This window comes from Ochotona curzoniae, unplaced genomic scaffold (assembly GCF_017591425.1).
Source record: "Ochotona curzoniae isolate NIBS_2020 unplaced genomic scaffold, NIBS_Ocur_1.0 contig_4514, whole genome shotgun sequence".
NCBI classification, from domain to species: Eukaryota; Metazoa; Chordata; class Mammalia; order Lagomorpha; family Ochotonidae; genus Ochotona; species Ochotona curzoniae.
Genome location: NW_024466312.1, coordinates 5055475 through 5067584, shown reverse-complemented (window position 1 = coordinate 5067584; position 12110 = coordinate 5055475). Strand labels below are relative to the sequence as shown.

Genomic DNA, 12110 nt, shown 5'->3' with positions numbered 1-12110 from the left:
TGGCATTGCAGGAAGAGGCTTTATCTCCTATACTACAGTGCTAGTCCTGAAAGTTATCTGTGATGTAGCAAGTATTCGTTTTTTTTTTTCCTGAAGCTGATTTAGTTCCCAGCATACATGTGTTCCACAGTGTGTTCATTCATCCAGATGACACACGTCTCTCTCGTCTTCTACCTTTTGGTGATTGTGAATAGTATTGCTGTGAAAGCTACCATAAAAAAGTCTGCTGAATCCTTGCTCCCTGTCATGCTGAATACATATCTGAAAGTCAGGGAATGGGCTCACGTAATGATTCTGCTTAATGTTTTGAGGGAAAATTGACAGATGGCTGTCCATAGCAGCTGCACCATTTTACATTTCTACCAGCGATAGTGTAAGAGTTACAATTCAGTATTTTTTTTTAAGATTTATTTATTTTTATTGGGAAGTCAGATATACAGAGAGGAGGAGAGACAGAGAGGAAGATCTTCCGTCCAATGATTCACTCTCCAAGTGAGTGCAATGGCTGGTGCTGCACCGATCTGAAGCCGGGAACCAGGAACCTCTTCCAGATCTCCAAGGCGGTGCAGAGTCCCAAGGCTTTGGACCGTCCTTGACGGCATTCCCAGGCCACAAGCAGGGAGCTCGATGGGAAGTGGAGCTGCCGGGATTAGAACTGGTGTGCATATATAATCCTGGCATGTTCAAGGCGAGGACTTTAGCTGCTAGGTCATGCCGCTGGGCCCTACAATTCAGTTCTAATTCATCCATATCCTGGCGCTCTATCTCTCTCTCTCTCTCTCTCTCTCTCTCTCTGTGGTTTTGATTTGTACTTCTCATCAGCATACTCTGTGCCAAGCAGTAGACTGGACAGATTCCCATGGGAGGCACAGTAATTATGGAAAGTGCCAGGGGCCAGGGCAAGCTCCCCAAACAATGTCTTGAAGTCTCTGTGAGGATGTGGCCTCCACTACATCCCATAACCACAACATAGGCTGTGTTGACTGTAAGACCAGGAACAGCCAGTGCTCAGGAGACTTGGACTGAAATGGGGAAGGGAAGCAGGCAGCCTGATTGGTTACAACTCAGACAGGAGAGCTTAGTGGGTAGTTGAGGTGTTTCCTGAAGAAGATGCCATGAAGGAAGGCCTGCTCTCCTTGGCCAGGAACTCCTTACTGATGAAGCCATGGGTGGCCAGGATCTTGAGGAGTCCATAACGAAACTTTTGACCAATGAAGGCATAGATGATAGGATTGAGGCAACTGTGCAGGAAGCCTAGAATCTCCGTGGCTTCCAGGGCCCGGTCAATGTCATTGCGACGTGCACATGTCTCCTCAATCATACGGGTCCTCATGAGAGTGTCTGCGAGCAGGACCAGGTTGTAGGGCAGCCAGCAGAGGAGGAAGATGAGCACCACAGCAAAGATGACCCGCATGGCCCGGTGCTTCTGCCCCATGTGGGCCTTGAACAGCGTGCACAGGGTGAACCCATAGCAGAACAGCATGACCAGCAGGGGAAAGACAAAGCCGAAGGTCTGGGGCAAGACCCTCAGCACCAAGCGCCACTTTGTCGTGCTGTTACCCACATCCTCATAGCAGACCGGGCTGGAATTGGATGCATAGACAGTTTTACGGATCAGTAACATGGGCAGGGACAGAATCAGAGACAGTCCCCACATGCTTAAGCATACAAACTTGACCAAGTGGCGCTTCTGGATCCAGGTGCGTGTAGCATGGACAATGGCCAGGTAGCGGTCCATACTGATGCAAGCCAGCAGCAGGATCCCGCTGTAGAAGTTGACCTCCTTCAGGAGTGAGACCACCTTGCACAGGGCTGTTCCAAAAATCCAGCCTTTCACCTTGGAGGTGGCCCAGATGGGCAAGGTCAAGGCAAAGAGGAGGTCGGCTATGGCCAGGTTCAGTAGGTAGACATCAGTGACCGAGCAGGTGCTCCGGCTGTACAAGATGACCAGCATCACCAGGGAGTTTCCCAGCAGGCTCAGCAGGAACACCACAGTGTACATGACAACTACAACATAACCGTTGGTGTCTAAGGCTTCCGGCCAGCAAGGGGTAAATTCTTGCACATTAGGTGGCAGATCAGTGCTGTAACTATAGTTACTAAAATCACTGAAGAAATCATCAGAGATATAATTCTCCAAGACATACTCTTGCATTGTTGAGAGAGTCTTAAATCCAGGCCTGTGGAAGAGAGACAAAGGTTACTACCCAAGCCATTCTCCTTGACTCGTGCCCATCACTGGAGAGGCTTGAATGGAAGTGTTCCTTGCTTGAGCTTGCATATCACATGGGAGGGATTTTTACTTCTAATATTAAATAGTAGGGACTCTAAGGTGATAGATTTAGTGACACATCATGCATTTTATGAAAAGGCTATATCATTCCCTTCAGTACCAGAGAGCAGCTCTTAGCAATTTCTGTGACATTGCTATCACTCAAATTTTGTTGTAAGTTCTCTTCAGAGAATTCCCACAGAACACTTGTCTGGGATTCCTCTAAGACATGCATCTTTGGATAATGAAGCTGGGTTTAAAAAAAACAGCACAGTAGTACAGTGGGTGAAGTCCTGCTTGTGATGCTGGTACCCCATATGAGTGCCTGTTCAAATCCTGGCATGCTCCATTTCCAACCCACTCTCTGCAAATGCCACACAGCCAGATCTGGCCATTCCAAAGCCAGGAACTAGAAGCTTCTTCTGGGTCTCCCATGTGACTTAGCAATTCTTATCCTAGGGACACAGCTGGGAAAATTGAAGGCGTGCTGTAGCTGGTGGAGCCACTGCCTGTGATGGACATCCCAAGTGGGAGCATTGGTTTGAATCCCGGCTGCTCTGCTTCCTATCTGGCTCTCTGCTAATGTGCCTGGGAAATCAGCAGAGGATGGCCCAAGTACTTAGGTCCATGCACTCATGTGGGAGAACTAAATAATTCCTGGCTTCAGCCTGGTACAATTCTGACTGCTGCAGCCATTTGGGGAATGAGCCAGTGGATGGAGAATCTCTCCCGTGTGGGATGTCCATCACAGGCAGTGGCTTCACCAGCTACAGCACGCCTTCAATTTTCCCAGCTGTGTCCCTAGGATAAGAATTGCTAAGTCACATGGGAGACCCAGAAGAAGCTTCTGGTTCTTGGCTTTGGAATGGCCAGATCTGGCTGTGTGGCATTTGCAGAGAGTGGGTTGGAAATGGAGCATGCCAGGAAGAGTGGGTGGAATGAGGAACAAACTGAGGTGAAGGAAGGTGACACATGTGAGGGTTGCACAGTGCCTTGCAGGTTCATGGTCTCCCCTCTGACACTGCATGTGGATGCTATTAGCTTCATTTCCAGGGGAGAGGCTCAGCCAGTAGCCTCTGAGCACAGGGTCTGCTGGTGGGTTTGCTGGGATCACAGTAAGCTCCCAACAACTTGACTTGCATTGTTTTCAATTTACAGCCATACCTCTTAAAAACATGACCTGTCATCTACTAAACACAGCTAGCCGTCAGCTAGGATCCTGAGCCATCATTAAGTCAACGTGTGTGCAGGATCCTCTCAGGTCTCTGTTTTGTGCTTTGCTGTCCTTTGCCAGAATGCAGGGATGATAAACCAAAGGCCCTTGACCTGTATAGCATCTGCTAGCCACCCTGTCACATTCTTGATGGCCAGTGGGAATACTCCAGTGCAGCAAAAATGCTAGCCTATTCATGACTCAGAGCATTTCAGAGACTCCAGGGGTGGGCTGAATTCCAAGAGTGATCACAAGCATTTAAGGCAACCTCTCTAATAACAAAATATTGTGACGTTCTAATGTAATCTGCTATTCTATCTCATAATTGACAGACACTTGCATTTAGTGTGTAGGGAAGGAGAGGTGAGCCAGCAGCACTTTGCCTGTCTAAAGACCCAATTCCAGCCAAAGTAAGGGGGTGCTGGCAGAGTCCAGATGAGGGAATTGGCATCCCTGAGTGGCTGTTGGAGAGGATTGCAGGGGAAGGAGGCAGAATCTGCCTTGGAGGAAAAGGAAGATGAAAGCAAGTAATTGAAGGCATTGAGGAGTGATGGGTTGGGGTGGGTGCTGAGAACAGTGTAGGTGGGCCTCAACGGGTTGAAGGAGCAGAGATATTCTAGGTTGGATGTAGTGAAGGTTTCCAGTGCTCACCAGATGCTGGGTTGTTCACCTGTAGGACACCTGCAGGAGGGTGGCTGCAGCCAAGGGCAGAGTGGTAGTAGCTGGTAGCAGGTGCACAGCTGAGGAAGGATTCAAGGGGGGAGCTTTGGGGACTGCGAGATGCTGTTGAGAGCCATGCATAATTACTTTCCAGATCAGCTCCTTGCTACATAGCCGTCTTACAGACTCCTGGGTTCCTGCTGGTGGGTTTTCTGGCCAGGCTTTCCATTTCGCAGATGAGGAAACTGAGATCTAGACAAGGGAAGTGTCTTGCTTGGATTTCTCTAATCTTTGCCCTGATTTCAGCAGGCTTGGCTGCCCTAGTCCGCTCCTCCCCACTGCCCTGACTCCCGGCTCCTGGGTGCTGTTGCTTACAGGTCAAAGGGAATGCTCCTGAAGACAGCAGACAGCAGCTTTCCTCCCTGCACCCCGAGCTTCCCTCTTCAGAACCCTGCAAGCCTCAGACTCCATTATGCCTCATCCCGTGAGAATCCGCAGCCCCAGAGGGGCCCCTTCCTTCCTCCTTAGCCATCTGCTCTGATCCTGCATATTCTATGGGTCGTGCTGTTAATTCTGGGCACTGAATCTGAGGACCCTAATTACTGTAACAGCTTCCACTGCTGGGAGAGACGAGACCTTTCTATGTGGAAAGAAAGCTTTTTGGTCAAAGTTAAAAATCCAACCCAGGTTCAAATACACTTTGGACAGTAGGGCTGGCCGACACTGGGGACACCTTTTGCCACCTTGGCTGGTGGTATTAAGTGAGAATAAACACAGGCAGAGCTGTGAGCTTAACTCCTGACCCCAGGAGCAGTGCCTCAGACCCTTCTGCTAGCCCTTTATATGCCTCTTGTACCCATTCACCTCAGGGCCAGCACCTAGAAGCTTCTCAAAGCTCATAGCAGACTCACTTAAGTAGAACACCCCAAAGGAAAGAGCCTTGGCTCCACCTGCTTTTAGCAAGTATTGGGGATGAAAGCAGTGACCCTGGCTAAATGATGCTGTCATTAGAGGCTCCTTACATATGTACAAAGGCTCCCGAGAGTAACTGGGCAAGTGACTTTTCCTTTATGAATCTCAGTTTACGCATTTGCAGAATGGGTGTGGCCAATACCAGAATGCGACTGATCAGACGGCAATAAGGATGAAAGCAGGGATCACCCCCACAGCACCTAGCACACATGTCTCACTGTTGAGATCACTGTCTGTGAGATAGTTTGTTGTCTGATCACCTGGGATGTCCCCGTGCTACTTCTGGCCCATCCTAATTTGCCTTGACCTGGGCACCCATAGTCACACCAGGTGCCAGCTTCTGGGCCAAATGCACATTAAGACATGGTTCATTTCATCATCACACCAACCCCACGAAGTGGGTGAGAAAATTAATCTTGTAAAAGGTTAAGCGACTTACCTCGGTGACACAGCTGAACTGGGCTTTCAGAAGTTTTTTTTTTTTTTTTTTTTTTTTAAAAACAGTTTTCAATCTGTTCTCCAATCTTCAATTCTGTCCACTAGAACAAAAAGCAGAACCCCAGCCTCAGGTTTTCTGCTCTTGGGGTCCTCTCTGCTGCAAACCCCCACCCCCTGGCCCACAGCCAGATCCCAAGGGGTTAGAGAGGGAAGCCAGATTGGACATTGCCCAACAGAACCACTTCTCAATGTCCAGCAAGGCAGTTTCGTTTCTGCAGAGCACAGGTGTGTGGCTAAGTAGTGAAAAAGCTGGCATCTCCACCTGGCTTTGTTGTTAATGGCCAGGTGAACTTGGACGAGTCGTTTCCTCCCATGTGTTGACACATCTCTTTGGCTAGTGGGGGAGATAGTGCTACGGCTGTCCCACCCAGTAAGATAGTTAATAATCATTTAAATGCCAATTAATTCAAATACAAGAAAAAGACTGTTGCTTTGTCATCCCAGCCATAGGTGCTCCGTAATCATAGACGCCTTCCAGGTGCCTAGCAGACAGAAGCTTGGCACTGTGGTGGAAATACTTGGGGACACTGCTGTATAGGTAAAGTGCTTTTTGGCTCGTAAGCCCCTGCAATTCCAACCCCATAGGAAGGACCTCAGGGGACCTCTCAGAAGAGGCCATGTTCTCCCAAAACTCTCCCTTCACAAGACCTCCCTGGCTATCCCAAGGATAAGCAGTTCACCTACCTGATGTTGCGGCGACAGCGACTGCTTCGGCTGGAATGGCCACTGATACCTCACTGTGACTCAAGGCTTGGTAGCTGACAGGGCTGTCAGACAGGAAAAAAAAAAAAAGTGAAGCAGCCTTGATGGGGAAACTGCTGGTGTGGGTGGCCTAGGGGAGGTGTTCCCACCCCCAACAGGAACAAGAAGGGCTGTCCTGGGACTCTCAATACACACCATGAGCCTGCCTGAAAGCCTGGGGTTAGACCCAGGGGATGGCTGTGCCTTCCTGTCTAACGGCTTCTGAAGGAGCCTGTCAGTCTGAAAGAGGTTTTCCTAGTCTACCTTGGGTCTCTGAGTGTCATGAACTTGCACCTGCTTTGCAACAAGGAAGTGGTACCCCAGCCCGTCCCGGCCCCACTGCCTCTGCACTTACCTGAATTTGCAAACACAGTTCCTGCCGTCTTTTCTGCCCTGCAGGTCTAGGTATCTTCCCCTACTACTCCACCACTCCCAGCCTCTGTTGCTGGAGAACCCTTGGACAGGGTGGGAAGTCAGTGTCTTGAGAAACTTTGAGTCGCTCTTGAAGAACCTTCCTAATGTCCCCTCTGTCCCACAGCTAGCTCTTCCCCTTCTGCCCCCGGACTTGGCTCCTGTCCTGGGACATGCTTCTCTCTGTCCTGCGACCCCTCCACCTCCCAGCTGCCACACTTCGGGCTTCTCTTTTTTGCTGACAGGCTTCTTAGACGTGCGGTGAGCAGTCTCTGTCCTCTTGTTCTCACCTCCGGTTTGCTGTTCCACAAATGCTACCACTGGCTTCCTTCCTCCCTGTGGTGCAGCTGGAGCGATTTTCTGCTAAGGGCAGACCCCTAGATTGCCAAACCCAGTTTGCGCTCTGCCCAAATGAAACTGCTCTAACTGTGTGAAAAGGGCCATGCATATTGTAAAGAATGCCGTCAACAGGAAAGTGTAGAGAGTAGAGCTTGGGAGCCTGCCTTACTTCTACTCACTCCTCTCGCTCCCGATTGCCTACAGTCTGTGTGTATGCCTTTAGATTTCCCCCCACTCAATCCAACCTATGCTTTCCTTCCCTTTTTCTTCTTAGTAAAAAAGATAATTTTATTAATTGCATTGTCCTATACTTCAGCACTATGTAGTGGACCCTTTCTCAATCAGCACCTACAGCTCCATATGTCTTCTTCCGGTGACCCTGTTGGATACATCATGATTTTTTTTTTTTTTTGGTTCACGCATATATACTTAGTGCTTCTCTCTAGCACCTTCCCACACAGGTGTCTGGGAACTTGCATGAGTTTCTGTACCTTTGGGATAATTTTGCCGAGTAGGGCCCATTTTGGTAAGAAATGTGGGCTGCTCTTCTTAAAGTGCCAAGTTCCTCTGCCATTATCAGTTTCTGGAAGTGTCTGTCACCTCCTGTATGTACTGCAAACATCAAATGTGACGTCTTTCCTCCTTACCACAAAGTAGGAAACAGTAGCCATGGGGCAGCTTGATGGCTCTTTGCTTGCCGCTGAGACTGATATCTTTTCCCACAATTTCTCCGGGACATTGGATGTCCATGTAACTGTGTTCACAATTTGGAAATGTTAATTTAGGAAACTGGTAAAGTCTTTAAAAAAAATTCTTTATCTGCCAGCCTGTGGTATGCTTTTCTGGGTTGCTGAAAATTTATTTGAAAAGCCGTTAGAGAGACAGAGCAGCAGAGAGGGTTTGTATCTGTTAGTTCACTCCCCAGACAGTCACAACCACTGGGGCTGGATCGGGTTGGAAGTCAGCAGCTGCTTCTGAGTCTCTCACGTGGGCAGAGGGTCCCAAGGACTGAGGCCATTTCCCACTGCTTTCCCAGGCCATAAGCAGGACGCCGGATCAGAAGTGGAGCGGTCAGGACTAGTGCCCAGGGGATGCCAGCGCTGCAGGCTTAGCCTCTGCTATGTCACAGTTCCAGTCCCTTGGGTCATTTTAAAACAAGATTTAAAAAAAAAATGTTTATGGAGTACTATGCAATGTTTCAGTGCATTTATACACAGCGCAATTTTCATTCAACATCCATACGTTCACCTTCAAACATTTAATGTTTGTTCATGGTGAAATATCCCCAGTCCCATCTTCCAGTTTTCTTCCTTTTTTCTTTTTCTTAAAGATCTATTTTTATCGGACAGTCAGATATACAAAGAGGAGGAGAGACAGAGAGAAAGATCTTTTGTCCGTTGATTTACACTTGGGAAGTAAATCAACGGCCAGATCTGAACCAATCTGAAGCTAGGAGCCTGGGGCCTCTTCCTGGTCTTCTACATTGGTGCAGTGTCCCAAAGCTTTGAGTCATCCTTGACTGCTTTTCCAGGTCATGAGTAGGGAGCTGGATGGACAGCAGGGCTGACAGGATTAGAACTGGCACCCATATGGGATCCTGGTGCATGTGAGGCGAGGATTTTAGCTGCTAGGCTATCACACTGGGCCCCCAGCTTTCTTCCTGTAAGAGAGAAATATACAGGCCTGGTGTGTTAGCCTAGCGACTAAAGTCCTCACCTCGCTTGTGCCAAGATCCCACATGGGCATTGGTGCTAATACTGGCGGCCCTGCTTCCCATTCAGCTCCCTGCCTGTGGCCTGGGAAAGCAGTCAAGGATGGTCCAAAGCCTTGGAACCCTACACTCATATGGGAAACTCAGAGGAGGCTCCTGGCTTCAGATTGGCTCCGCTCTGGCCGTTGCGGCCGCTTGGGATGTGAACCAACAGATGTAAGATCTTCCTCTCTGTCTCTCCTCCTCTTGGTGTGTCTAACTTTCCAATAAAAATTAAAAAAAAAAACTTTAAAAAACAGAAAGAGAAATATACAGCACCATAACATATATAAGCACCTCCTGTGCAATACAATCCCAGAACATTTTCTTCTTCTTTTTAAAATAAAAGATGTATTTATTTGAAATGCAAAGTTAGAGAGAGCAAGTGAGAGGGCGAGTGAGATGGGTCACGCTGAAGCCCGGAGCTTACAGCTTCATCTAGGTCTCCCATGTGGGTGCTGGGGCCCAAGGACTTAGGTTACCTTCCTCTGCCTTGCCAGCAAGGAGCTGGATCAGAAGTGGAGCAGCTGGGTCTAGAACTGGTGCAGGTGGCAGCTTAACCTGATGTACCACAACATTTGCCCCAGAACCTTAGAACTTGTTAATCCTGTGCAGTACCCAGTAATCGCCACTCCCCACCTTCCTCCTTCCAGTCTGGTACACACTAGCAGGGGTGTAACCTCTCTCTACTTCCATCTCCACAACTGAATCCCACAGCCTCCTTCTCTCCGGCTTCCTCCTGTGGGCTCTCTTCCCCTTTGTTACTTTGTGACTCAATCAATTCCTGGAGAATGCTGGCTCCAGGGTTCTACCTTGGTCCTATCTTTTTCTCACTGTCCTTCTTTCCCCAGGTAAGTCCCAGCCTCCATGGCTTCAGTTCCCACCCAGTGTGTGCCAGGTTTCCCACCAGCTCCTCCCTAAGCTCTAAACTCTGACACTCAGAGGCTCCTGCAATCCACCCCAGACCCCACAGATGCTGCAGCCTCAGCACATGAAAAACTTACATTTTTGGTGTTGTGGTACAGGAGGTTAAGCTGCTGCTTGTGTTGCTGGCATCCCATAGGGGCACTGGTTCTGGTCCTGAACGCTCCACTTCTGATCCATCTCCTTCTGATTGGTGTGTCTGGGAAAGCAACAGAAGACAGTCCCTGTGCTTGGACCTATCCTATTCCTGTGGGATACCAGGGCCCAGGCAGGACCCAGCCTTTACCATGACAGTCATTTGAGGAGTGACCCAGACGGTGGAAGAGTTTCCCTCACTCCCCCTCCCCAGAACTCTTTCAAATAAATGAAAATAAACCTAAATGCATAAATTAAATTAAAAAGCCCCATCATTCCCTTGTCCTAGAAACTGGTCCTTCTTCCACCCAGTCAGACCACGCACACGCTGCTTCATGCTTCTTTTAGTGTCATTTCTTTAAATTTTATTTTTGATAATGCTTACATAGTTGAGAAAGACGCATGCCCTTGTGGACCACTCATTGGGGTGGGAAGGGTCAAAGAACAGGGGAAAGTGGATGAGACTATTGTTTCTGATTTCCTTTTTCTTCTTCTTGTATCTGGGGAGGAGGGGAAAGAGAAGGGAAGAAGCCTCACCCAGCTGCCTAACCACATCAGTTCCCCCAGGGACGGGAAATGGCCACCCGATGTTATCCCAGGGTCCCTGATGGGGAACATGTTTTGCTGATATTGCTTAAGTGATTTAGATAGTCCTGAAATGCTATTGATTTTGTTGCTCCAAGGTTGAGGAAATCCTTCTAAGACCCATTGGCTGGCATAATCCATCCACCTTAGAGTCTCCATTCACCCAGATAATTGCTGTCAAAGCATGGCTGGGATAATTGTCCAGTTTATTCTGTTCTCCATCCTCTGCTGTGGTACTAGATGTCCTCTGCAGGGCCTAATGAATGGCTCTATCCCCCACGTGCATCTGGCATGCCATCCATTGCACCATCGTCAGCAACTGAGGAGGCCAGTACTGCCACTTCTGACCATCATTCTTGACGATCTGTTTCTTCCTTGCATCCTCCCAGGTGTGTGAGGTGATACACATTCCCTCTTGTACCTGAGTTACAGCCATGTCTGTCCAGTAGAGGCTGTGGGTTCTGGAGCTGGCCTGAGTGAAGACCTTGACATCAACCTACAAGCACCCTGCTGGGTCCCACTTACCTGCTGCAAACCTTCAGACTTGTTGGGTGTTAGCCTCATCACCTGTGAAGTGGGCATCATGAGAGGACCAACTGCATGGGCTGTGCTGTGGGGTGGAGTGAATCTGTATTTACTTTGTACTTGGGACAATGCCTCTCCCTGTTAGTACCTCCATTTCCTCCTAAGTGATTTCTATCCCTGTCAAGCCACCCTTCACTCTGCTTCTAGAATTTTCTTCCTAAACTAAAGCTGATGACTGTCTTTTGCTACTAAACCCTTCAAAAATCCTTGCTGCCCTGAGGTAAGGCAAAGTTCCTCAACTGGCCACATGGAACCCCCCCACACACACCTCACTACTCCCTGTCAGATCCACAGCCCTGCCATTCCAGGCCACATCACCAGGTCCCTTGAGTCCAGTCCTTGGGAGGCATGTGCAGGGCCCACAGGAGAGCTGGCATCCTTTGGTGATCTTGGCATTACATTACCCTTCGTCTCACACTGTGGTTCGAACATGAGTTGGCTCCTAAACCCGTGCAGGACTTTTACCCCCAAAGTCCTAGGTTAGTGGTGGTGCTAGGAGGGCAGAAACCTAACCCAATTATGGTGTTTGCAGATGAGGCCTATTGAGGTTGACTTGGTTGAGTTGTTAGGGCACAGCCCGACCATGACATCTTGGTGGCTTCAGAGGAGATGACACAGGTTCTGCCAGACACGCATGTCCTCTTGCCACACAGTGCCCTGTGTGGCCTAGGAACTCTGTTTCATCTGCATACCATCTGCCATTGCCATTGCTGCCTGCACCAGGAACCAGGCCATTAATTAGGGGCTGTCTGAACTTGAACTTGGACCTTGAAGTGTGAATGCCTGATGAACTTCTCTTTCTCCCATAAATAGCTTGTCTGAAACTTTTCTTTCCTGTTCTGCACTTGAAAGGCAGAATTGCAGAGAAAGAGAGAGAGAGAGAGAGAGAGAGAGAGAGAGAGTTCATGTGACAGTTGGGCCAGGTTGAAACCTGGAGTTTAAAACTCCATCCAAGTCTCCCATGTGGATGCAGGAGCCCAAGCACTTGGGTCATCTTCTGCCTCCCAGGTCATTAGCAGGAAGCT

The 12110-nt window shown here is 49.0% G+C and overlaps 2 protein-coding genes across 5 annotated transcripts in view; one reads left to right on the top strand and one right to left on the bottom strand.

Annotated features, from left to right (window-relative positions):
* TNS1 (tensin 1) overlaps nt 1–12110 on the top strand; it is a 263601-nt gene that overhangs the window by 29487 nt on the left and 222004 nt on the right. The window lies entirely within an intron of this gene.
* CXCR2 (C-X-C motif chemokine receptor 2) lies at nt 664–7052 on the bottom strand. Of its 4 annotated transcripts, none has more exons than XM_040986497.1 (4): nt 6712–7052; nt 6300–6382; nt 4137–4397; nt 664–2180 (listed from the first exon to the last, which is right to left on the bottom strand). In XM_040986497.1, the coding sequence occupies exon 4, from the start codon at nt 2153–2155 to the stop codon at nt 1079–1081; it is 1077 nt and encodes a 358-aa protein (XP_040842431.1). In that variant the 5' UTR covers nt 2156–2180; nt 4137–4397; nt 6300–6382; nt 6712–7052; the 3' UTR covers nt 664–1078. The 4 variants fall into 4 exon arrangements, with proteins under 4 accessions (XP_040842431.1, XP_040842433.1, XP_040842430.1 ...); XM_040986499.1 differs by having other exon boundaries at nt 4137–4268; XM_040986496.1 differs by lacking the exon at nt 4137–4397 and adding an exon at nt 5557–5656 and having other exon boundaries at nt 6712–7051.